We start from the raw sequence: 26,655 nt of genomic DNA, 5'->3' as shown, positions 1-26,655 counted from the left end.
TGCAGCATGTGGGATCTTCCCGGACTGGGGCACAAACCCGTGTCCCTTGCATCGGCAGGCGGACTCTCAACCACTGCGCCACCAGGGAAGCCCCCAGAGACACCATTCTTAACCACTAAACTGTACAGCATTTTTAATTTGATTTCATTGGATCGTCATCAGAGAATTTGATACAACCTTGTCACTAAAGCCATCTTAGGATCTGCAAAGGACAATATAGAGATAATTTTGTTAGTACTGAGTTCTTAAGACAGTATATGTCATGATAGGATTTTGTACTTTTTAAATATTACACGTTAGGGTTACACTTTAAGTATACAATTGTTGGTATATACTCACACAAACCCATTTTCCAATGTAGTCTTAGAAGATGATTCCATTGTCATAAACTTATGTATATATGTTTAAGTTTATATATATAAGTTTATATGAGATATATTGATATATGTATCATAGAAGAGGAGAAAGGTTATAAATCAAGAACTTAGGGGCTTCCCTGGTGGCGCAGTGGTTGAGAGTCCACCTGCCGATGCAGGGGACACGGGTTCGTGCCCTGGTCCAGGAAGATCCCACATGCCGCAGAGCGGCTAGGCCCATAAGCCATGGCCGCTGAGCCAGCATGTCCGGAGCCTGTGCTCCGCAACGAGAGAGGCCACGACAGTGAGAGGCCCACATAACGCAAAAAAAAAAAAAAAAAAAAAAAAGAACTTAGTATTATTGTTTTTTGTACCAATATTGTATTGTCTTGCATTAATAATTCTAACAGTATTTACAAAAGGAAGCTACCAAATTTTACTGTTGGTTGTCACATCCTAAATGCAGCTATGGCTTGTTTTCTGTAGTGTATATGTTTAACCAAATCAACATTTTTCCACCAAAAAGGCCATAATGAAAGGAGAGGAGAGGGAAGAGTTGGTAGAGATGGAATAAATAGAACAAACTCAAATAATTTCTTTGTATAATTAAAATGTAGTGTTATAATTCCCATTGAAAAATCAGGAAGTTAGTGGAAAGATTTAAGAGACATTTAACAACTAACCTCATTTCCACTTCAGAAAAGCCATTTCCTCTCTCGATTTACCATTATGGTGTGAGCCACGTGAGAAACTTTAGTATTCAATTTTCATGTGAATTTTTTTGTTGATGAATGTTTACAGTAATCAAATGTAATTAAAGTGGAACAGAACGCATGTGCAAAACAAAAGTATCCAGCTTTAGGAAATGGCTGGCATGTATAACACCTAGATTTTCTTAAATCTATATATACTTAATAACTTAATTATATATTTAGGTCCTTAAACAAACTTATGTTTTCTTTCAAAATGAGTACTCTATTGAAATGATTTTGTTTTTTATGTCTCTAAGAGGTCAGATGGTATTAGATTTTACTAACCTGGAAAATTATATTGGTTGTTTTTATTTTAGAACTTCATTAATTGATGGTAAATATTCATTTTATATAAAAATTAAGTTGTAATAAATAGTTTGGACTTCAGTACATCTTTTTGACCTTTCCAATAATAGGTATTTATAATTATAATTAGCAGGCTTATAGTAAGGTCAACAAAACCTGACCCAATGACAATTTAAAATCAAACCATTTCTAAATACAAGGTCATATTTTATTCCCCTCCTTGTTTCCACGGTGCATTGCACATAATACATACCCAGTAAATGTTATTTAGTGAAGGAGTGAAGGAATGAATGAGTAGACAAATGGGAAATACTAACTTCTGTCCGAAGAGTCACCTAAACTAAGTATTAATTGGAAGAGCTAATTTTATTTCTAGAAAACTAAGACTAGGAAAGTGTTGAACTGCCCTTCATTTCATGATAGATGATATGAAGAAGGTAAATGAATGAAGGGGATTCTCTCTCTGCTAATAACAACATATTTAAACTGCTAATGAGAACTTTGCAGTGCCTTTTTAAAGTAATTTGATTTTCATTAAGACTGAGGAGATGGTGCCAAAAATACCAAGAACTTTATTCATTTTTAAAAATGTAACTCAGAGTTTGCCAGAAATACGTGTCAGGTCTATTTTTACCTAGCTTTTAATCCCCTTTGCCTTAATGGAGACAGATCTTTTGAAATATTTTTCTCATTGGATATTTATGAACAGATACTAGAGAAATTACTGTTTCCTCCTTCTCTTCTTTCAGGTCATAGTTCATTTGATGGAGAAATACACTTAGTGTTATGAGGCCACCAAAGAAACACATTTAATAGCAGCATTTGTTATTCTGCCTAATGGTGTAAAACATTTCACGTAATATTTTAAAACATAAGTCCAATATAAATGCTAAGCGGGTATTACAGAGATCTTGTGCTGCTTAAATGCAAGTTGGGTTGTTATAATGGTGCCTGTAAGTTAGTAACTGATATTTGGTATTACGTACTAAGAAAAGCACATCTGTAAAAACCGGTGTGTCCTGGTATTCGTGGCAGGATTTGGACTGTCTTTAATCTCCTTTGACTTGTTCATCTTCCTTTAAGGCCATCCATAAAGATGCACTGAGTATCCTTTTCAGCCTTTGGTTAGGATTTGCATCAGTAGTCATAAACCTGCTCTCCGGACAAAGACACCCTTTCCTTTGAAGTAATTGCTCAAGCTTTTCAAAGCAGTCCAAGAAGTCTATCCTCTTTCTCTTTTTATTTTTCTTTAAGAAGAGTTTGAAGTGTAGTCCCTTAAACTAGAAGCAAGATAAATTTTTCTCTTCAGCTTTATTGAAAGCCATGACGATTTTTCAAGCAGTAAGAGTTTAAAAGGTTCTTAAGGGAATGTGTTCTGCTTTATGATCCAGCTTTTGGTAGATCCTACTATCTCAGAAAGCAAAAGTAAAGACTTTTTGTATCCATTAACTACTGCAAATTTTTATCAAAGAATTAACCTGATATTTTTCAGAAGACTTTTTCCCCTGCTCCTTACTCAGTTTAGAGACTTCAGTGAGAGATGGCCATAGCTTTGGGGTCTTTGAAAAAGTAATACATGGCCAGTATTGTCTTATTTGAGCTGATTTCCCCCCTAGGTATTAACTCTGTGGGTTGACAGGTAGTTGGGAGGGGCAGATTTAGATGGGTGCTACAGTCAGAATGTTATATGGTTCCCAGATTTTGTTTCTAGGCTTTGCAAACAAATATACACGGACACATATGTATATCGTTATTGGTATGTGGGATGTTATTGCTGTGTTGCAGGATGATGTATAAGGATGTAACTATGGAGAAATAGATTCTGTGAGCCACATATGAAGCCTGTGTTCCGCCTCCCATCAACCCTTCTCCCCTTCATAATTTCATTCCAAAGGGGTTCCCAAAATATCTGTTGAACTTATTAGTTTGGACCTGTTGGATTTAAATCCCATATCATAGAATTCTATTTCCTGTAGTGAACTTTTAATACATAAAACATTTGGTTTATTGAAACTTATAAAAATCCAAGTATTTATTTTGAACAGATTTTTTAATGAGAAAATGTAAAGAACACCCAAGCTGCACTGCATATAATAAAGGGAATACAAACTTTAGTCTTTAAACAAGACTGGAAATGGCTTTTCTTAGAGGAAATGATATCTCTCCTCATATTGTTGTATGTGGATTTTTAGAGGCCATTAATGTACGTTTCCTAAAGGGGATGAAAGTTCAGTAGCAGAGTCTTTTTTACTAGAAATCTAGTGAGTGTTTGTGAAACCAGTAGAACCCAGTGATCACAAGTTTACCCTTATGCTTTCAATTTGTTTTTTTCTCTTTCCTTTCCTTCCCTTCCCTTTCCTTTCTGCTTTCTCCTTTTTTCCCCCCATATTTCCTGAACTGTCTAACCTGCTTCCTGGTTTAGAAAACATTTCGCCAAACTTTGAAGCCAGAGTCCTAGCATTGAACAGGCCTTTATTTAGAGATCAGGCCCTAGGAAAAGGCAAATCTCTTTTCAGTTTTGAAATTACACAGCATGTACATGTGTCTTCTGATTTGTGGAGGGGCAAATGATTGGTACAGTGTAGATTACTGGAAAATATTATTTTGTAAGTAAAGCATACTTATAAAAATCTTAATTATGAGTTTACAAAAAAGAATGCTTATATCTTAATTCACTTTATGGGGTAAATTGTGAGGCTTCCTAAACTCTAACTTTATAGTCATAGAAAATTCTCAGTATTTCAACTGTTTTACATTAAAGAAAGAAATCCAGTTGACAGCAATCTTCTCACTTCCTCCCCATGTCCCTGAGAAAATATTCTTAGATCTAGAAAACAAAAAATTAGCATTGGCATGCTTAAGTGACAACGTCCTCTGTGTCCCCACTATCCATCTGTCCTTCGTTTACTTTAGCTTACACTTAGATTGCTTTCAGTTGTCATCAGTTTTCCTTCAGACCCTCATTTTCCACTGAGGAATTCCAAGACAATTCAAGTTAAAACACAAATCTTGTTCCCCATAAAATGGTACCTTATGAAAACAAAAAAGGAACAATCACACTGAAAATATATTCCTTAGATCTTAATGATTTTAATTCTTGATTTTAAAAAAGTTGCCAACAGGTATAATTAGACATTTCAAAAATAACATTGTATGGTATTTTCATGGAATATAGAGCATCTTGGGATGGGGGATGGGGGGGACCATGAATCGGGGCTGAAGTATTGGTAACTTTTAAAAATATTTCTATTTTTTGTGGCAAGACTTATCTCCAGCAGAAAGTTAAGTAGTTCAGATAGGTTTGTAATATTTGCTTCTTTTCTTAACAAATTTACCAAATTTGTATGCTTTTTAAGGGAAAAAAATAGCTGCTATTGTAACAAATGCTTTCTGGTTTGGAAAATATCAAGTAAACTTTGTATTAAGGTGAGCTTCTCTCCCCAGAGAAGTTCTAAAAGTGAATCAAATGAAACCAAGCCCTTGGTTCTACTTGTCCCCTGGCCTTTTACTATGCCATTTGAGGTCTCCCTTGGTCACCAAGCATGCAAGCCAGTTTCTGAGTCTCACTGCACATAGCACGGCCAACGTGGAACAGAGTTTGATATGATGCCTTTTCACCCACGTCTCACTCAGAAGTACCTAGAGTCACCAAGAGTGAGGAAGGACACTGTGGGGACACCGCTGTGCGTCATGCACTCCAATAAATGCATTGTAATAATTACGTGAGACGACCAGACATGAAGTAACCGCAGGCTGTGGAGGCAGCGGGGCCAGCAGCACAGAAACCAGGCCCTGTCTTCACAGTAGAGGCCCTCTCCTGGTCTGCACACTCAATAAACCCTACTTTCCTTCTTCCCCTCCCCACCACCCAGGAAAACATAGGCATGTACAGAAATTTGCATGACATTTCAAAGAACACGTTGACCATCATAAAAACCGCTAGTTAATTTTTGTGACCAGCAGCATTTGCCTTTTCAAGGACAGTAGGTTTCTGCTGCATTTTCCCTGATCTGCCAGATCTCTCTCCTCAGGGTAGGTGACTGTTCCAAGGATAGCCAAGGGTATGGGGTTAGGATGACAAGTTCTTCTTTCCCACAGAGTTCCACAGCTGGTAGTAGTGACCTGTTTTCTGGGCACAGTTGCCCCTGTGGATCACACAGTGCCATTTGTCAATCTTACTCTAAAAGCAGTCCTGGGCTTCCCTGGTGGCGCAGTGGTTGAGAGTCTGCCTGCCGATGCAGGGGACATGGGTTCCTGCCCCGGTCCAGGAGGATCCCACATGCCACGGAGCGGCTGGGCCCGTGAGCCATGGCCGCTGAGCCTGCGCGTCCGGAGCCTGAGCTCCGCAACGGGAGAGGCCACAACAGCGAGAGGCCCGCGTACCGCAAAAAATAATAATAAATAAATAAATAAATAAAAGCAGTCCTAATCAAGGAAATCTCAGAGTGCTGACAGAGTCCTGCTCATTAGTCCACTTCATGAAGGCGTTTTGTGTCTTTGTCCCCAGACACTATAAAAGTAGAGGACTCGTTTGCCTTAAAATAGTATTCTCCAGGTTAAATAAGGAATTCAGTTTCTCCTGTGGCTTGGCCCGCAGCGCGGCCCAGATGGAGCCCGTTGCGTCGGCCCCTCGTGGGGTGCCTCCACAGCCAACCAGTTTTCCTTTTAGTTTGGGACTGAGGTACAGGATGACGTCTTCTACCTGTGACGACGTTTGGAAACATCTTCCATTATTTGAATAGTCCTTTTCTGTCCCACCTTCACCCTCCTCCCCTAGTGTTCAGTCACTATCAGAATTAATTTAATATTAATAGTTTTACTCCCCCTCTGTTCTTTGAATGAACCATGGAGAAATATACTCTGTAAGATTTTATATTAGGATGACACATAAGCTTGGGAAAGACAATCTGAGGCAGTTTATAATACAGATTTTGTCCTATTTTTGTCCTGTTTTAAACTATCGTTGCTTGATAATCACGTAAGGCTTAGAAATTCAGCAACATGTGTTCCTCAAACTATAGCAGATAGTTTGTACCTACTCCTAAAATAGGATTTGGGGACAAATTCCCAAACTATAAATTAAAGGTTTAAGCATTATGGGAGGCAGGAACAAATGATATGATGATTTAATCTGAGTCGAGGGAGGTCATCCCCTGCACGAACTTGAATTGATTTGTTCGTTTAATCTTTTTTTCCTTAAGGTGAGACCACCACTCCTCGGGCCATCTTGACAGGCCATGACTCTGAGATCACTTGTGCTGCCGTCTGCGCTGAGCTCGGCCTCGTGTTAAGCGGTTCTAAAGGTAAATCTGTGGGGCCTTCAAAAAACGGATGCATTTTTTCAGTGTCTTCTAATAACAAATTACCAGAGGTGAATTTGGTGCCTTTTTCTCTAAAGCTGTGCTATCTGTGACAGTGACTGTTAGCTCCATGGGACTGTTCACATTAACTGAAACGAAATAAAAGTTAAAATTCAGTTCCCTGGTGGCACTAGCCACATTGCAGGGGCTCAGTATGCACCTATGACTAGTGGCTACCGTACTGGACGGCCCAGAAAGGGAACACTTCCATCACTGCAGGAAGTCCTGTTTCACAGCATTGCTCTGAAGAGTGAGGCAAGAACAAGGACAGTCTTAGTGTGTTTGTTTATCCTTCTGGACTCTGACTGGGCTGGGTTCCACCTCACACCTGAACGGAAACTCCTGACCCAGTCTGTTTTACTTTCCAAATCTCTGAACTAGGCAGGGGCCAGGATGGCATTGAGAATGGGGTGGAAAGATTCTTCAGCTGGTTGGCCTGGAGGTCTATCCCATAGCATCGTCACAAATTTAGGCCAAAGATATTCAGCAAGCTTTCTAAGAGCGCACACAACAAATCAGGATCTGGCCAGGAGCAGAGCTGTTTCCAGTCCATTGCTTACTCAGCTGTAATAGTCTATTCATCTCTCTGTCTCTCTGCCCTGAACTGAGCTCTGAACACAAAAAAGTACTGTAATCACATATCTCCTAGGCTTATCTGAGGGACAAGCGTAGAGTTTTTGAGTCACCTTATCTGTGTCTTGAACTATGATACTTTGTATAGCTAACGAGACTTATTAATGAGTCAAATGTTGGTGTTTACAAATTTAGTTGGTCAAAACGATGAAATAGTAACAATGATAGCAAGAATTCTATAACTACTGGATTTTTTCCCCTTATACCCAATGATTTCATTTATCCTGAGCTAACATGAGTTCCCGGATTGTACGTGATCCAAATTGGACATGTAAAATGAACCTATCATATTACAGGCTGTCCTCACTTTGCACGGTGGTACAGCACCATAAAAATGACCATGCAAGATGAAACCATGCAAAGATATTAAAAATCAATAATTTCAATGGGAAATATTATGAAAAATAATGGGAAATTTTATGATTGTTCCATGGCCTTTACAAATTTTTATCAAAACATTAAAAATTCTCTTGTTCACTTTTATACATATATGCATACATACACATATGTATGGACATGAAAAAAATAGTAAAACTCATATTTAGTACACTAATTTAAAACATTAGAGACATTACGAATGACAGTCTTTTATTTCTTTGTGAAAAAATACATCAAGAGTACTTGGAAAGTGCTCGCCCCCTTCTCTCCGTGTAACTTAAGATAAGGAGTGAGAATCGTCTCTGTGCCTTGACCAGTTGTCAAACTCCTTCCTAAGTTTGGATCAGCTTCCAACATTTTATCTTCTGTGCTTTCAATGTCATGAAATATCTCCTAGGTTTCCTTTAATGTGGAGATTTTTGCTGACGTCACTTCTGGGACATCCTCATGTGTGTAACAGCACTTTCCTAAGTTTTACAGGGCTTATGTCAGTAAGATCACCTTCACTCACTTCCTCTGGCTGCATCTGTAGCGATGTCAGCACTCCCACGGTCAGCTCTATCTTCTGTAACTCCGTTTATGTTGGCTTCCAGTTTTACTTTCAGCTTTGTCACTTCTCATTTCCTTACTTCAGATCCATCTTTGTTGGCCACTACCCTCTTTTGATTATCCATTTTTATAAAATGTCATACAGTTCCATCCCTGGGAGACAAGGAGGCAACACAACTACAGAGTTTGCTGTCTGTGCATGAGCTGAGTCACCGACGTGCAGTGACCATTCACTAACAGACTTCGAAAGAAGTGATGGGGTTGGTCACCCATCATGATGCACACCTGTTATTTATAGTGATTTGTGGACTGACAAGCTGACCATGAAGTGTGTACCTTATGCAGTTCCTGTGATAACTGAAATCTGAACTGTGGCATTGAGGGACTGGGGTCATTTAGAGTGACAACTGAAATTCATGCATGCTGGAACTGTGCAGAGCAAAGACTGCCTTATGTATTTATGTCGAGAACACTAAAAACCTATCAACTCCCTGAGTGGTCAAGAGAAAGACGAGAGACACGTTTTAATGGTCATGTGGGGAACACGTGATGATTCCATGTAGCCACGAGAAATTTAGCCCGGAGAGGAGTAGGGCATATAGTCTAATTACCCCATTTGTCCGACTCAGACATTTCTGAGAACTTACTCATCACACAAGCAGTTTTGGTTACCTGCTCCTCTTTTGCTTTTCATGTAGCAGGCACTCAGTAAAGATGCAGTTTCTCCATCCTCCTCAAGCATCTCAGCCTGGAGGTCAGCCCGGAGAGTGGGGAGTGGTGGATGCAAGCTGCTTGGTTTCGGGGACAGCAGGGGGGCAGACTTGTTTGCCAAGGAGAAGTGGCAGAAGGATCTCTGTATGAATTTCCCTGGGGGCTGGGGTGTGAGGAGGTGGACCACCAGGCACCTTCTCTCATCGCGAAGTAGCAAGCAGTGGGAGGGAAGATGTTTTAGGCCTTCAGAAGTTGCCTTAATGAGTTCTCACCACACAGGCCCCAATGCTACTACCATCGGGACCCTGTGTGCAGCCGATGTTTAACTGAGGCCCAGCCTTCCTGGAAGCTCTTTTAGGATTTGTAATTTGTCCTGTTCCTTTCTGAATTCCTCCAGCTCTTATCATCCCTTGGCATAATGAATTTCATAAAGTAACTTCCTGTCTCTTGAGAAGTGAACTTGAACATGCATGACTCGGCTTCCTTCTTTCCCAAGTGGAAGGTGAGATTTAGCCGGCATGCAGATTTTACAAAATAACTGATATCTAAGATATAATTTTTTAAGGCTTTCTACAACTGTGATATGGTACTGGCAGCCTGTTTCAACGGTGCTCAAGATTCAGGTCACATTTGTCTGTTCTTATTCAGAAACTTCATTTTGGCTTTTGTTTCTCCTGTTTTCTCAGAAGGACCATGTCTCATACATTCCATGAATGGAGACTTGTTAAGGACTTTGGAGGGTCCTGAAAACTGCCTGAAACCAAAACTCATGCAGGCTTCCAGAGAGGGTCACTGTGTCATATTCTATGAAAATGGCTTCTTCTGTACATTCAGTGTGAATGGAAAACTCCAGGCCACCGTGGAAACAGATGATAACATAAGGGTAAGTATACCTTACAGACTTTTCAGCATTCTGTGTTTTTACCTCAAAGTGTAAAGGTGAGTGAGGAGGGAGAGGGTTCTCAATTTAGTAAATGGCTTTCTTCTCTCTCCCATTCCGTGAGGTTTCTCCAGTGCATTTTGACCACCTCTGCCACGAAGGCTGCATACAGAGATGCTCACACTCTGCTTTTATTTTTCCCTCCCTTCATTTAAACCAAGTACACGTTAGAGGATTTTCCTTTCCTCTTTTCTTTACGATAATAATGTTGATAATCTGTCACTTGGAGTTGCGATTATTTTGTCAGCTACACTAATAAATCTGTAAAGTAATTTGAAATCCCTTGCTGGCTAAAACAATTTCTGTGGTACTTCAGTTAGTACCAAAGGCTCTGGGAAGTTCCTCAAGGCAGCAGTCGGAGGCTTTCTGCAGACTGTTCGTACACACATGCTTTTCCCCTCTGCCCTATGGCCATTGTTTTTTTCCCTCTGTAATATTTCCCACTGGATTTTAGGCTTAAACAATCCATCGCCTTTTCCCCAGCACGCCTGCACTTTATCATACTAACTTGTAAGTGGCAACTGTGTGATTAAAGTGAGCTTGCCTAAAATGAGCACTGCCCGTGCCCGGCTCCAGAGACCCACACTTTCACAGCTAACTGCCTTGGGAAGGGTGGAAGGAAATCACAGGCTTGGACTAAGAGACATCACAGAACAAAAATCTCCACCTCCATCCTGCAGTCTGAGCCTGTATAAGGAAAGGAGACCATGGAAACAAATTAGTCATTAGCTCAGACCAGAAATGAAGTTTCTTTGAAAGAGCAACAAGAACCCTGCAGGCAGGTGGCCTGGGGAACCTCTGCACTAATCAAGGCCTCCCACCTGTTTTTATTTAGATGCCAGATTGTGCAGTGGCATTTGGTTAACGTATCAGAGCACATCAACTAGGCAATGTTTAGATGTCTTAATGAATAACTTAAATTTAAGTGGGCAGCCTGTACAGAGCAGCAAAGTTATGTTATCCTAAACAAAGGATCACCCCCCATTTCACCCATAGGAACTCATTTATTTTGTTTTCCTGGGGAAGCTGTGTCTTAGGATATGATTGTCGCCAGCAGACTGCTGTGGCCTGCTGGTACCTCCTGGAAACTGGTGCAACTACGGTGTTGTCCGAGCACTCAGGAGTCCAGGGGCTGAGATTCACACGTCCCCAGGGCCCTCCTAAAATCTCTAGTCTCAACCCAACCTGGATTGAGACTGGAGGAGGCGTATGAGAATTGAGAACTACGTGAATGCTGGTTTGGGTGGGAGATAGGGTGCTATTCAGGAAATGCTACCCTGGCTGTTATTCTCAGGGAAATTTGACAAGTCCCTCATGAGAAAGGCCAACAAAATATTTTTTAACTTTGGCAGGCACCTGGTTTAATAAAATGTTTTAGGTGCTGATACATGTATAGTCCTAAAAGTCCAGGTTTTATTTATTTCAAATTTCAGCTAGGAGTAGGGATTCTTTAGGACAAAGAGTTAAAGATTAATGGTTTTAATTTATGTTTTAATATAGCACTTATCCAGTAAAAAGCCTCACGTATAAAACTCAAGTGAACCACAACCGTAAGGTTAATGGATTTTCATCAGCTGAATTTTATAAGTGTAGCAAATAATTATTTGTTGTAGTCTTCATTTCATTTCCCAGATAAGCCCCTAGAGATTGACGTTTGTGAAATGAATGGGGGAAAAGGATATTGGTTTTCACTTATATTGAAAAATCTTACTATGGGTATTTGGTTAAAATTTAGAGAATGCTTCTTGAATGAAAGTGTCTTCCACCCACAGGTTTTGATTTCTTAGGTGTATTTTTGTGTTTTTGCGAATAAGCTGTATTTAAGAGACCTCTGAAAGTTCGCATTTACTTGAATGTGAATTGAATGGCTATGAAACATTTCTATAATTAAAAAAAAAATTTTTGTCAAAGGGTAAAGACTTAAGGCAACTATGCTAAAACTCTGAGTACGGAACAGTATAAATATATTTTTCAGAAGGTAGATAGTTTCTTTCTGCCCTACTAGTACAACCTGGATTCCCACATTCACTGTATCCAGGTGGACAGAAGATTACAGGTATTTGCGATAACTTTTAGAACTCCCAATGTCACCCAGCTAAAGAAAGGAAATGTGTATGTTAATAAACCGGGAAAAGAAGGTTTGGAGGGAAGGGGGCAGGAGGAGAGGAAGGGGCAGTAGGATCTGCTCCTCAAGTAAGGAGGGACCTTTTATATCAGGAGCTGGCATACTTTCTCTGTTTAAAAAAAAAAAAAAAAAAAGTAGCCAGAAATGAATGGATGTGCCTTTGTTCCAATAATGCTTACTTATGAGCACTGAAATTTGGAATTCATATAATTTTCACGTGTCATGAAATATTCTTTTGATTCTTTTTTTCAACCATGAAAAAAATAAAAAGTCATAAAAAAAAAAAAAGAAAGTGGCCTGCCTTTGGTAGGTTTGACAGGACTGAAGAGCAAATTACGTGTCTGTCCTTTGAGTTCAGCACTGGCAGGAAGCAGTCAGTCCTGGGGCAAGAAGAAAATGCTTAAACTGGGTTTAATCACCCTGGGAGTCACGGTTCCCTACCAAGTTGTCTTCCCACCTGCTGTAAACTTCCAGCAGGCCTAGTGAAGGTGCTCAAGCTGTAGGTGGTCTCCTGTGGGGCTGAGCCCCACAGGCAGCAGTGTTTTATCAGGGATATGAGGTCAGCTAGCACTGTCTGCCCAGCCTCGGTACAAAACAGGCTTAGCATGACCACAGTGCAATGGAGAGATGCCAGGAAGCGCTTCGTTTTACAGTACTGGTCCCCGTCCACAACACGGACCATTTAACTAGTAGTCATAGAATTGGAAGAGTCAGCCACCTCATCCTTAAAAAGCAAAAATTAAAAACAAAAAAACTCAAAAACTCCAGCATTGCCTAACTTTGCCCATTTGACTTTTGAAAAATAGCAAAAGTCTTCTATGACTCATGATTTCCTGAAAACTCCTCAGGAACACATACACACTCTTTCCCTTTGTGGCTCCAGTAGCCGGCTGGAATCACGTCGAATTAATCAGAGATGCGGTGAGGGCCCCAGTTTTCCGAGAGCCGTGTCTCTACTGACTGTTGCTGTGTCTCACAGGCTATCCAGCTGAGCCGGGATGGGCAGTACCTGCTCACCGGAGGAGACAACGGTGTGGTCATGGTCTGGCAGGTGTCTGACCTCAAGCAGCTCTTCGCCTATCCAGGCTGCGACGCCGGGATCCGGGCCATGGCACTGTCTTACGACCAGAGGTAACACTGAAATAGTGGTCTATACTGGTGGCATTAAAAACTGGCAAGGGAATGTATGTAGTAACTGGGCTGATGGCTGGGCTGGGCTGTGAGGGTCACCTGTGCAATCAAAAAAGCTGATGGATATTGGGGTTTCCAAGGTACTTTTTAAAAAGCATGATTTTGTTTGATGGCATTGCCAATCTTGGACAAAGGCTGAATTCTCTAGGAATAGACAGGATTTAAGTAACAGAGGCTCCAATTATATTGCTGTAAAGCTTTTTATGTTAAAGTACCTTTTTTCTTAAACAAAATTTCATGTGAAATGCCTGTATGTCTGTCCATAATGATTCCATTGAGAAATCTGGCTTATATACTAAAACCTCCATTTTAGGGAGATAATCTTTACCTGGCATCTTATTTCTTTTTAATATACAGTCTTTCATTTTAGTTCTTAACTTCTTTTACTGTGATAACATATACATAAAATTTACCATTTAAACCTTTTTTTGGGGGTGCATAATTCAGTAGTATTAAGTATATTCACATTGTTGTACAACTATTACCGCTATTCATTTCCAGAACTTTTTCATCATTCCATCTCATAGTGTCCTTTGATGTGCAAAAGCCTTTAATTTTGATGAAGTCTCATTTATTTTTTTCTGTTGTTGCCTGTGCTTTCGGTGTTATATCCAAGAAATCATTGCAAAATTCAGTGTCATGAAGTGCTTCCTCTATATTTTCTCCTAAGAATTTTATAGTTTTAACTCATATTTAGTTTTTGATCCATTTTGAATTAATGTTTGTTTATATATGATGGTCATAAGGGTCCAACTTCATTCTTTTGCATGTGGATATCAGTTTTCTCAGCACTATATGTTGAAAAAGACTGTTCCTATATATGAGAGATTATTTCTGGATTGTCTGTTTTATTCTGTTGGTCTATATGTCTCTCTCTAAGCCAGTACCACACTGTTTTGATTACTGTAGCTTTACAGTAAGTTTAGAAATCAGGAAGTATGAGACATCCAATTTTGTTGTTCTTTTTTGAGATTGTTTTGGCTATTCAGGCTCCCTTGAGATTCCATGTGAATTTTAAGATGGTTTTCTTTTCCTATTTTTGCAAAAAACATTGAGATTCTGTTAAGAATTAGGTTGAATCTGTAGACAGCTTTGGCTAATATTGTCATCTTAACAATATTAAGTGTTCCGATCCATGAACACAGGATATCTTTCCATTTATTTATGTTGTCTTTAATTTCTTTAAGCAATATTTTCTGGTTTTCAACATACAGGCCTTTTGCCCCCTTGGTTAAATTTATTCCTTGAGCATTTTATTTTTTTGTTGTCATTGTTGTTGCTGTGATGGAATTGTTCACTGCTTGTATGTAGAAACACAACTTATTTTTTGTATTGTTGATTTTGTATCCTGCAACTTTGCTAATATAAGTTCATCAGTTCCAACAGTTTTTTTGTGTGTGGAATCTTTAGGATTTGCTACATAAAGATCATGTCACTTGCAATAGAGGTAATTTTACTTCTTCCTTTCCAATTTAGATTCCTTTTATTTCTTTTCCTTGCCTAACTGCCCTGGCTAGGACTTTTCGTACTATATTGACTAGAAGTGGTGAAAACAGGTATCCTCGTCTTGTTCCCAGTAAGAGGGGGAGAGCTTTCAGTATTCACCATTGAATGTGATGTTAGCTGGGAATTTTTCATAAATGCCCTTTATATCGTGTTGAGGTACTTTCCGTCTATTCATAGTTTCAGTGTTTTTATCATGAAAGGATGATGAATTTAGTCAAATGCCTTCTCTCATATGGGTTTCTTTTGTTGTTGTTAATTGTTGATGTGATATATTACAACTGATTTTTGAATGTTAAACCATCCTTATATTCCAAGAATAAATCCCACTTGGTCATGGTGTATATAATCTTCTTAAATGCTACTGAATTTGGTTTGCTATTATTTGTTAAAGATTTTTGTATCAGTAAGCATAAGGGATATGGTCTGTGATTTATTTTCTTGTAATGTCTGTTTCACTTTGGTGTCAGGGTGTGTTGGCCTCATTGAACGACTTAAGAAATGTTCTCTGTAGTTTTTTAGAGGCATTTGAGTTGGTGTTAATCCTTCTTTAAATCTTTGACAGAATTCACCAGTGAAGCTCTCTGGTCCAGGGCTTTTCTTATTGAGAGGTTTTTGATTACTGATTCAGTCTCATTACTCGTTATAAGTCTATTCAGATTTTGTTTCTCCATGATGAAATTTTGGAATAATGTGTGTTTCTAAGAATTTTTCCATTTCATCTAGGTTATCCCAATTGTTGGCATACAGATGTTCCTAGTATTCTCTGATAATCCTCTTTTTATTTCTATAAAATTGGTAGCAATGTCTCCACTTTATGATTTTAGTAATTTGAGTCCTTCTTTTTAGTCTAACTAAAAGTTTGTCAATTTTGTTGCCCTTTTCAAAGACGCAACTTTTTTTTTTTCTTTTTGCTGTACGCGGGCCTCACCACTGTGGCCTCTCCCGTTGCGGAGCACAGGCTCCGGACGCGCAGGCCCAGTGGCCATGGCTCACGGGCCCAGCCGCTCCGCAGCATGTGGGATCTTCCCGGACTGGGGCACGAACCTGCGTCCCCTGCATCGGCAGGCGGACTCCCAACCACTGTGCCACCAGGGAAGCCCCAGAGACTCAACTTTTGACTTTGTTGATTTTTCTATTTTTCTATCCCCTATTTCCATTCTAATCTTTATTGTTTCATTCCTTCTGTTACCTTTGGGTTTAGTTTGCAGCTTTTTCTTGTTCTTTAATGTGTAGAATTAGGTTACTGATTGAGATTTTAAGTATCTGTGTTTACAGCTCTGAATTTCCCTTTTAGCACTGGTTTTGCTGCATCCTGTAGGTTTTGGCTTGTTGTTTTGTATTCATTTGTCTTGGAATTTTCTAATTTCCCTGAGATTTTTTTCTTTGACCCATTGGTCAGTTTCCACACACTGATGAATTTTCCAGTTTTCCTTCTGTTATTGATGTCTAGTTTAATTCTGTTGTGATTAGAAAAAATACTGTGTGTGATTTCAATCTTTTTAAAGTGTATTAGGACTTGTGGCCTAATGTATGGTTTATCTTGGAGAAGGTTCCGTGTGCATTTGAGAAAAATGTGCATTCTGCTGTTGTTGGGTGAATGTTTATATATGTGTTACATCCAGTTGGTTTTTAGTATTGTTCAGATCCTCCATTTCCATATCTTCTTTCTGGTTGTTCTACCCATTATTGAAAGTGGGGTATTGACGTCTCCAACCATTATTGCAGAACTGTTTGTTTTTCTCTTCAATCCTGTCAGCGTTGGTTCCATATATCTTGGGGGGGTGCTGATTGGTTCATATAGGTTTGTAACTGCTATATACTCTTGATGAATTGACCCTTTTATCATTGCTATATAGTGTCCTTGTCTCTTGTAACATTTTGACTTAAAACTTATTTTATCTGATATTAGTATAGCCACCTCAGCTTTCTTTTCATTATTATTTGCATGGAATATCTTTTTCCATCCTTTCACTTTCAACCTGTTTAGATCACAGTGAGTCTCTGGTAGACAGCACATAGTTTGATCATGTTTTTAATTCATTTTGCCAGTCTCTCTGCCTTTTGATTGGAGAGTTTAATCACCTTACACGTAAAGTAATTACTGATAGGGAAAGACTTGCTTTTGCCATTTTACTGTTTGCTTTCTACATGTCTCAGTGCTTTTTTGTCCCTCATATCCTCATTACTGCCTTCTTCTGTGTTTAGCTGATTTTCTTGTTCTGACACATTTTAGTTCCTAATTTTGATATGAGGTACTACTAAGGATACTAAGTATGACATCAAAGGACTCTCCTAACCAAACCATCCAGAGAGAGGTCTAAGATAGTAAATAGGCTTCTGCCTCCTGGAGAGGCTCCTCTGAACCGCCTGTCTTACTGCTTCATCTCTTTCCCTGCACCACCAGCTCAGGGACAGGGGACGCAAACAGCAACTCCTGTCTATAGTGATCATGGCAGTGAGTCGCTGTGTTGGGAGGACAAAGCCCCTCTACCCTTAACACTATGGGACACAGAATATTCTTCTGCAGGGTGGTCAGCACTCTGATTTCTTACTCTTCATTCCTTCTGTATGTGTCACATACCTCTGTCAGTCACTTGATTGTATGCTGCTTCCTCCACCAGCAATTACTTTGAGATTATGATTCTTTATTTTGCTTCCAATACCTAATATAAAAAGTTTACCTGCCCAGCCTCTCCGCCTTAGAAATTATCTAGTCTGTTCAGGTTTTTGTGACTCATCTTGCACAAACTAGCTGTACTTTCAATATAAAGGCAAGCTGTGAATTGGATCCACGTGGAGTGTCAGAGGTGGGACTCTGAGCTTACTCAGGACTGCATTTTAGTCATCAAAAAAACATGCTGGCTGCCATCTTCTGTATTTACCTTGTGGATTTGGGGAGGGCAGTTCTTTCTTTAGTAACAAAGCCTAGGTTTGTAAACCCCTCCTTCTCTCTCTGCTTCTCCCAGGTGCATCATTTCTGGCATGGCCTCAGGAAGCATTGTTCTGTTCTACAATGACTTTAACCGGTGGCATCATGAATACCAAACCCGCTACTGATTGATAGTGACAGCTGGGCTTCAGCCTTGCCCCCCAGCCTGGGCACAGGAAGCGCCCTCAGCATCTTTCTCTTAGAAACAGCAATCACATCTGAATGTAACTTAAATTTGCTCTAAGAAGCAAAATATTTTTTAAAGTTAATTGCTATTTTTGTAGACTTTGCTTGACTTTTTTGGGGGAATAGCAAAGCAGAAAACTGGCTGCTGGGTTCTGTAGTTTAAAAAAAAATCTATATTTTTAGTCATAATGAGAAGTCTATTTTCACCAATTATGGAAATAATAAGTATACAGTGGAGCAAGTAAACCCACTTATGCTAGTTATATTATGGAAAAACACTTCCCGTTTATCTGTAATCTTGAGAAATGTATGATTTTAACAATAAGGAATGGGTTATAATACTGGGATGAGGGAATTTTATTTACGCTCTACTTTGGGTCCTGTATTTTTCCAAACAAACAACTGTGCTTCTTCAGCACTGAAATTTCTGGGATTTAAATAGCAATGTTTAAATTACAGTAAATGTAATTTAAAACATCTCAGTGAATTATTTCTATCAATATTATTCTTCGAGCATGTTTTAGGCCTAGAAAATTATGGTTCGGGGGAGGGTATTTTATTTTATTGTGTGGTTATCATAAAGGATCTAATGTTATCGCAAGTGTGAAATATTTACCATGTTTTCCTGATCTGTCCTCTTCTTAGCACACCCAAGTGAAATGATGATGGAAATGCTCTTGGCCTCACAACCTCTGTTTTTCTTTTAAAGTAAATGCAAGTACCAGGGCTCACTCCCCGAGGGCTGACTGTGCTCACGCACTGAGGCAGAGCCGTTGTCAGGGCTCCCCCACCTCCCCACCCCAACCCCGGGCCGAGGAACAGAGGCTACTGGGTGCTGTGTGAAGCAACCCTCGTTTACCTTCTGTTTGTTGTTAAACAATCTTCATCTTCCTTTTGATTAGCAATTTGTACTACAAAAATGTCATTTTTGGTGGTGTAGAATTCTACTTTTCTAGCAGATTGCTGTGTGGAATTCTGTGAAAAATATTTGAGAAAAGGTCTGTATTGCATAAATAAATTCTTTGTAAGTTGTGAACTCTGCATTGAAACGGACATTCCATCTCTATTACTCTTGCAACTTACTTACCTAAAAGGGGTCGCCTCCTTTCTCCTACACATTCAGCTCTTCTCTAAAAGCAAAGATTTTAGGAATGGAACAACGCAGTTGTTTGTTTGCCAGAAAAATTAAAATGGTATTTGTTTTGTTGGTAATAATCTTTTTCACTCCTCCTTTTGAAACAATGATGATAATATAGTTATTGCAAGCAAAATGTCAAACCCTGGTTCAGTCATAGTTTTTGAACAATAACCAATAGGTGAGCAATTCTCTTGAATGAAAACAGGAAAATGGGCATTACGGAAATGAGAACATAGAGACCTTTATCTAACAAACAAACGACCAAAGGAACTTTATACACTGTTCTGTCTAAAATCCACTGTTGTTTTATAACCCATTAACAAAACAATAGATGGTAAAATGTGGGAGAGGGGAAGTACATCTTAGAGTCAAAGACATACCCAAGTTACTGGTACATGAATATCCTCACGGGTACTAACCTGTGATATCACACTTCGGGAACTTTGGGGAAAGTGGCAGAAGAAAATTAGGACTATCTAAGTCATATGCCAGCCATATGCTACTTCAACTACCTATTTCAGCAAGCCTGAAGCAAAGTTCATGAAGCAGCTTCCTCTTGGAGCCCAAGAAGAAAATCGGTGCCTCTACCACCTTTATTGTTTACAACTGTGGAAAATCCACTGAAACTTAATACCTTACAACTGGCATCAACACACAACTACAGCCAGCCCCCCACATCCGTGGCTTCCACCAACCATGGACGTAGAACCTGCGGCTGCCGAGGGCTGACTGTATCTACTCATACAACGAATCCCGCTGGCATCAACACAGGACTTCTTAGGGGTAGACTCTGTTTAGTACCGTATATGTTAGGGTTTACTCAACATTCACTTACTTTATCCAATTTTCACTCCTTTAAAAAAAACTACTTCAAATAAATATAAACCGATTAGGGAAAAAAGTCAAAACTGAGGTGGCTTGGGGTGAAACGGGATGACCTACAACAGCCAGGAGCCACGGCGGCACATTCAGCAGGTGGTGCGGCCGAGAGTGCAGAGTGTTAAAATGCACTGCCTCGGGAAAGGAAGGTTTCCCTCACCGATGGTGTGGCTTCTGACGGAAACATCATCAGTCAAGTCCGTGAGGCTCTAATTTAAGAAATACCGCTGGATCTCTAGGAGAAAGCATATGAGGGCTTAGAGCAGAGAGAACATGAAAACCTGAGAGGCACACGGATGAGAACTGGTGGACAGTCCACTCAGGAGAAGTTTGTTCCCAAAGTGGACCAAACAGCCACAAGTAAATGTTCCAATAAATGAATCCAATGAAAAGGAACAATTCTGCCTTGAGATAACCCCACACTTCAGTTCTGCTTGTCAGCATGTGGGACGGTCCCCTGCCTGGGACCCACGGAAGCCGGGTGTAGCACATGAGGTCGGTAGCTTACCACCAGGCTGCCCATTCCCATTCAGCTCCGAGAGCAGAGCCCAGCCAGGGGCCTGACCTCACATCTGGGGCCATGTGTCCTCCCACCTCGCTGTCGGAGGGGCAGAGAGAGATGGCAGAGGTCACGTGGGTCAAGTTGGCAGACAGCCAGGGGATCTGGACGTAGCCAGACCACACGTCCGCTTTGCACCTTTTTCTGCAAATATAACTGAATTTAAATGGCACATGACAGTTTAGATCCACCAAGATAGGACTTTCACGGGAGAGATTTTCACTAGGGATCTTTGATACGTTTTTACCAGACATGATTTCAGGAGCTCTTACCTGGTTTGGTTCTCCTTCCTGCAGCAGCCCCACCCCCTCTCCATCACTGCTGAAGAGCCCAGCAGCCCCGGGACAGATTCCTTCCACATCAGGAAGCAGAAATGTCTTTAAACAGTTGGAAGGATCCCACACTGAGCTTGACGGAGCAGCTTTGCCACTTTCCGGCGAGCGTTGGATGATGGAGGAGCAGCCAGCCCAGCCCCACAGCCTCACATCATCACGTGACATCACATGAGGCCAGAGCATGTTCACAAACACAGAGAGGAGGAGGACGTGCATCTGAAAGTCTGCATAAACCATGCGTATCCGCAAATACGCCCGTGCCTGCACTTGGCTATTTCTGCCCCACCACAGACGGAGGAAAGTGTTTTCCACTTCAACTAGGAGAGCAGTCAGCCTTGCTACCTCCCTTTTCTGTAGCATAAAGTGTAATGATGTTAATTCTATAGGCATCTCAAGTTATCACTGCAGGGAAAAGCAAGGAAGCTGGGAAGGCAAAGACCATATAAAGTAGCAGATCAAAAAAGCAAAATTAAAAAAAAATTTTTAATTCTACCTCTTCTATTTTCTCTCAGGTGAGTGGGAGAAACATCTTTTGGATCTTTCTTTTCAATAGATATGAAAAGTAGAGTCCGTGATGCATTTCCTGGGTCCCCCAAATCACATGATCACCATATAAAAGCCCAAGGCTACGATGAATGACACTGACACATCACTCCCTGCCCTGCCTCTCTGAGCCAGAAATGCAGATTGCTCAAACCAGAGGGCCTCACATCGTTTTTCTAGAGAACAGGGTGGTCTGACCTGCAGGCAAGGGAAGCAGGTGACCTACAAATGTTCCTCTGAATTCCACGGCAGTCACGTGCCAGAAACATGCAGTAAATCATTTTCCTGTCTCAAGTTCAGGAATATTTTTCCTTGCCAAAACCAAGATTCTGGGGGAGCCTGGCAGAAGCAGCTGGCTGTGCTGCAGCTTCAGACTTGGATCAGCTGAGAGACACTCCCCAGGCTTGACCTTAGTGCCAGCACAGGCAGGTGCCCAGCCTCACACCATCAGACTCGGGCTGAAACCCTCCTGACCGCCAAAGGCCATGCTGCCAAGCCCTGCCCCAAATGAAGGAGGCTCCTGTGTGAGGAGTATGGCACGAGCAGGTCAGTCTCTGTACCAAATACCTTTTTCTTCCGCTCAGCTACTCAGTGATGGTAACACACCCTCACTGAGTTCAAGGCTGCGGGTTTTATCATAAAATAGCCCCTGAAAATCCATTGGCCAAGACTAACCAAAGTTGCACACATCCGCCTCCCTCAGAGAGACTACTGCCTTCCTTCATCTAACAGGACTCACACACCCCTGCCCTGGGAACTTCTTAGCCGCCTCGATTTTCTACCACTTTGTCAGGTGTCTTCCCCAGCCCAGCCCACCTCCACCTTAGGACACAGGCGCTACCCCTAAAGCATCCCTGACCACCTGGAGGGGCACAGCAGCTCCCAGGACACCTGCCCCGGGGCCGGGAGAGGCATGTCCGGGCTCCGTCAGCTCGAGACCCATCTGAGTTTCCTCATTTGCTGAACAGGGATGTTAGCTGTTCTCTCAGGGCTGTGGTGTGGCTCAAACAAGACAGTGTGAGGTAACTCTGTACAGACTATGAGCTTTTGTTATTATTTAGCACCTAGGCATTTCCCAGAACTAGACAATCGCTCCTTTAGAAAGCAGCGAATTCTGTCACCGGGCTGCTCCTGTGACGCTGCGTTCACACCTGACCCTCATGCCTCCTACCCACTGACCTCGGGCCACCACCCAGAGCGCCCAAAAGAGGTCTGCAGCCCCTGCCACAGAGCAGTTCACTGTGAAGCCACACATCAGGCGGAGGTGCCTCTGGGTCTTCCTAAGCAACACCTGACCGCTTCTCCACCAGTCCTTGGCTCCCAGGGCTTTAAACCCCTCGCCACCCTGGCTGCCTTCTTTCGGGCGATGGTTGCTTCGTCTGCACCACACACCCCGAGGCCCCAGCGCAGAGCCGTACCTGGGAGGTTCGACTCACGCTGCCCACGATCTGCACGGACTTTTCAGGATGCAGCTTAAGGTTATGCTAACGTTTAAGCAGTTCTGTTGGCGCCTAATGACGTGATGCTCTTTGCACTTCTCCCCTCCCAGATCTTTCCCGTGAAGCAGTGAACGCCAAGGCCTTGGCCACTGAATCACAGGACTTCGCGCTTTGATTTCACATCTCAGGTTTGGATCAGTGCTCTAACCTGCTGAGATCGTCTTAAATCAGTCCATCCCATTTAAAACAGTGGATAAGGGTTCCTTCTGCATTGTCATACACATCATATGCAAAACTAAACAGAAACAAGGAAACTGAGTGCTGTGGCCTTTCTTTAGAGCTGCACTGTCCAGCTTGGCAGGCGGAGCAACACGAGGCTACTAAACGCTTGAAATGTGCCTGGTCCAACCTGAGATGTACCATACATGTCAATACACACCAGGTTTCAAAGACTTAGGACAAAGAAATAAGGTAAAGTATCCCAATGATTTTTTTTTTACATTGATCACATGTTGAAATAATACTTTAAAGGGATGTATTTAGATATAGTGGGTTAAATAAACTATACTATAATTTCACCTGTTCCTTTTTAGGTTTTTTTAATATGGTACCAGAAAATGTTAAATTATGTGGCTTACATTGTATTTCCACGGGATGGCAAACTGCCCTGAAAGTCCTCCTCCAAGACGGCATCACTACCCAGCACTCTTCTTTCAATATGGTTTATCTGTTCTGAACCGTCCCCCATCTCCTGATTCACGTTTCACAATCTTATTCATGCAGATATTCTGGGGGAGTTACGCCAAATGCTTCCATCTGTATATTCCATGTACTTTCACGTCACGGCAACCTTTTTGAAGAAAGAGAGACAGACTCCCGCTGACTCTTGGCTGGGCCCAGCAGGCAGCCCGCGATGGCTTCGGCAGGTCACGGCTTCCCTTGCTCTATTCAAAGGTCAACTTCTGTAGACATGGCTCCCCTGCTGGAATAAGGGGATGAACATAAACCAAGCACATGCCTCTCTCTCAGTGCGGGAGCGGAGGAACCCAGCAATAAAGGACCTCTATTTAATTTGAATCCTGAGACCAGAATAAGAGCTCAATAACGTTTGCTAAATGTGTGGGTGAATGAACAATTTGCTGTGGTGTCGGAGCCTTTAGTTAGGATCTTCCTCTAGATGACCACTCATGTCCAGGCCTTGATTTACCCTGGACAATAGGCTGCCTTCAAAAGAGCACAGGTTTGATGTCCGTGGAATCTGAAACCACATCATGGCTCTGTCTCCTGCCAGTTCTATGACCCGGGTTATGTCACCTGACTTCTGGGCTTGTTCCTTTACCACCGCTTAACACTCTAGGTGTTTGTGGGATTCATTACTAAAGAACTGCTTGGCCACTGCTAGGCCACGGTGCCACACCCAGCTCAGCCTACTCCTGTCTCCAGGCCACCCAAGGGTGCCACAGAACGTGGGAGCATGTGCGGGACAGAAGGTGCTCCAGCTCCTGTCGCCAGTGACTGGCACTGCCCTGGCCATATGTTTTCTTAAGTCTTCAGCAAACGTCTTTGAACCTTGCAGTTTGAGAGATGGGGTCGAGTTTCAGGCTCCCATCAGTACACTAAAGGCCTCGCTCCGTCATTCTTCCATTTTCATTTTCACTATCCTCATTTTTCTCCTCTTTGACATTAGCTCTTCACTGCCATTAACAAACATTTTTCTATTGGAAGCTATGAAAAAGCTTGCTCTTTAACCAGTGAGAAGAGCGACAGGCAGAATGTTCTGGACCTGCCCATCACTACCCTCTCTTGAAGCCTGCACCCACTGGAGCTGTGTGTCCAGGAAGCCCATCTGCATCCTGTCACCTGCCTCTGGATTGGATCACAGGTCAGCACCAGCCCAGAGAGAAATCATCACACAGCAATGTGAACGAAGAGAACCAGAGCTGAAAGATACGGTTTCAAGCCGTGGAGCTGTACAGCCTTGCGAAGCTAGGGACAGAAGCAGTTGCAGGCTAAGCCAGAGCCCAGGCAAGCAGACGTTATGAGGGAACAGAAACCAAAAGCCAAAACGCAATGAAAGAAGCAGAGACAGGAGACGGCACAGTCTCTGAGACAGACACAGACGGACGAGAACAGCTCCCCATTTCCTATAAAGCCTGACCTTCCTGTTTCTGGTTCCATCGAAGTCCTCTGTTGTACACTAATAATCTCTATTCGTTTTTGAGCTTTTGTGAGTTTCTGCACCTGTAATCAAACACACTTCCAGGTGCACCTCCGTGTGTTCTTCCCAAGCACCTCTCTTCCCCGTTGCGACCACGAGACAAAAACAAACACCGGCACCAGCCAGAACCTGGGCCGCGGAGGTGTTGCTTTGACCGCACACTCTTTGCAAAACCACCACGCAGGAACCTCTACCCACCCTGACGGCTATTTCTCAAGAAGGAAAAGTTTATTGGATACACTTGTAGGCGGCAAAAGTCTAACAATGAGAATGAACTACAGGCCCACCCGTTTAGAAGACGAGCAGGTAAAACAAATTCACTGATTATATACAATCATTAAAAAGAGCAGGGTGGCGGAAAAAAAGGAAAAACTGCCAGCAGCCTTCCAGAAGGTTAGTAACAGAGGATGTCTGCAGGCACCTTCCCGCCCAGTCCCGACTGTGCCCCGCGCTTCCTGGGGGTTGTTGCCGCCGCTGCAGATGAAAAGCAGATGGAGGAGGGAGGCTCCGGCGGCTCCTGGGGTCGCTGGTTGGTCCTGCTCTGCCCGCAGCCGGACCTGGAGAAGGAAGCGCCCCGGCGATGCGGCGTGCACCACGCCTCTCATTAAAAAGCCCCAAGGACAAGGTCGTCAGCATTTTCTAATACGGTCGTGGGAAGAGTCAGGGAAACACAACTTCGGGGGAAGAAACGGCCTTCCCTGCGGTCTGCGCACAAGTCCAGAGCCAGTGTCGTCCTAGACGAGCCCCCGAGGCTGGGCGGAGTACCGGGACCAGCGTGTCCGCTCGGGCTCCGAGCCTTGCGCGGGAAGTCAGCCCCCGACCCCCGTCAGCAGAGGAAGGGCACCCACAAAGGGACAGACGCAGTTCTGAGTTGCTTGTAAGAAAAAGGGAGCCCTCCTGAGTTTACTTAAATAAGAGAAAGATCTTGGTGCATCCAAAGTGTTTCTATAAAAATGCGCTCAATGTCAGATAAAAGTTGCACATTCTCCTGGTGACGCCGTCAGATGTCCACTGAACTGAGAAGACAGAGAATTTAAACGAAGCCACTCCGAGGACCTGTCCCCGAAGGCGACGCGCACAGGCCCCTCCAGGACCCGAGCGGAGCGCGCGGGAAGCGGTGGCCCTGGAGGCGCGCGCTCTCCACCCCGGCGATGCGATGCGCGGTGCGGGCAGCGATGCGGGCGGCGGCGGCAGCCGGTCAGTCACGGTGGCGGCGCCAGGTCCCCGCCCGCTCGCACTCCGCGGCGGCGGCGGCGGCGGCGGTGGCAGGAGAGCGCGGGGGCGACTCGGGGGACGCAGAGGGCTCCGGGGCAGGGGGCTCCGGGGCAGCGGGCTCCAGGCTGGGCCGGCTGCCGTCCGCGCCGAGCTTGCTGCCGAAGATCTGGCCCTCCTTATCTAGAGCCGTGTTCTGAGAAGAGATCAGGAGACAGTTAGCCCGCCGCCTCGGTCCCGGCACCGCGAGCAGGGCGCGCAGAGCATGCACGGCGGGAACAGTAGAGGAGAAGTAACGCCCGGCTGCCCCTGATGGCAACCCAAGGGCCAGCCCGTCCCCGGCGCCGCGGCCTCTGCTCCTACTGCCCTGGACGCGGCCTGGGCAGATCCTCCCCGGCTCCGGCTCCCAG

The 26,655-nt window shown here is 42.8% G+C and overlaps 2 protein-coding genes across 6 annotated transcripts in view; one reads left to right on the top strand and one right to left on the bottom strand.

Moving 5' to 3' along the window:
• Window positions 1-19,117, top strand: part of LRBA (LPS responsive beige-like anchor protein) — a 733,083-nt gene extending 713,966 nt beyond the window's left edge. For both annotated transcript variants that reach the window (XM_060012133.1, XM_060012132.1), the window contains exons 54-57: window positions 6,616-6,717; window positions 9,732-9,928; window positions 13,090-13,241; window positions 17,774-19,117. In XM_060012133.1, the coding sequence (XP_059868116.1) occupies window positions 6,616-6,717; window positions 9,732-9,928; window positions 13,090-13,241; window positions 17,774-17,864 (542 nt within the window). In that variant the 3' untranslated portion in view covers window positions 17,865-19,117. The remainder of the gene's footprint in view (window positions 1-6,615; window positions 6,718-9,731; window positions 9,929-13,089; window positions 13,242-17,773) is intronic.
• Window positions 19,118-25,245: 6,128 nt separating this feature from the next.
• DCLK2 (doublecortin like kinase 2) overlaps window positions 25,246-26,655 on the bottom strand; it is a 156,738-nt gene continuing 155,328 nt past the window's right edge. For all 4 annotated transcript variants that reach the window (XM_060012128.1, XM_060012129.1, XM_060012130.1 and 1 more), the window contains one exon: window positions 25,246-26,441. In XM_060012128.1, the coding sequence (XP_059868111.1) occupies window positions 26,232-26,441 (210 nt within the window). In that variant the 3' untranslated portion in view covers window positions 25,246-26,231. The remainder of the gene's footprint in view (window positions 26,442-26,655) is intronic.

This window comes from Delphinus delphis, chromosome 5 (genome assembly GCF_949987515.2).
Source record: "Delphinus delphis chromosome 5, mDelDel1.2, whole genome shotgun sequence".
Classification (NCBI taxonomy): domain Eukaryota; kingdom Metazoa; phylum Chordata; class Mammalia; order Artiodactyla; family Delphinidae; genus Delphinus; species Delphinus delphis.
This window is presented reverse-complemented; position numbering and strand designations above follow the sequence as displayed.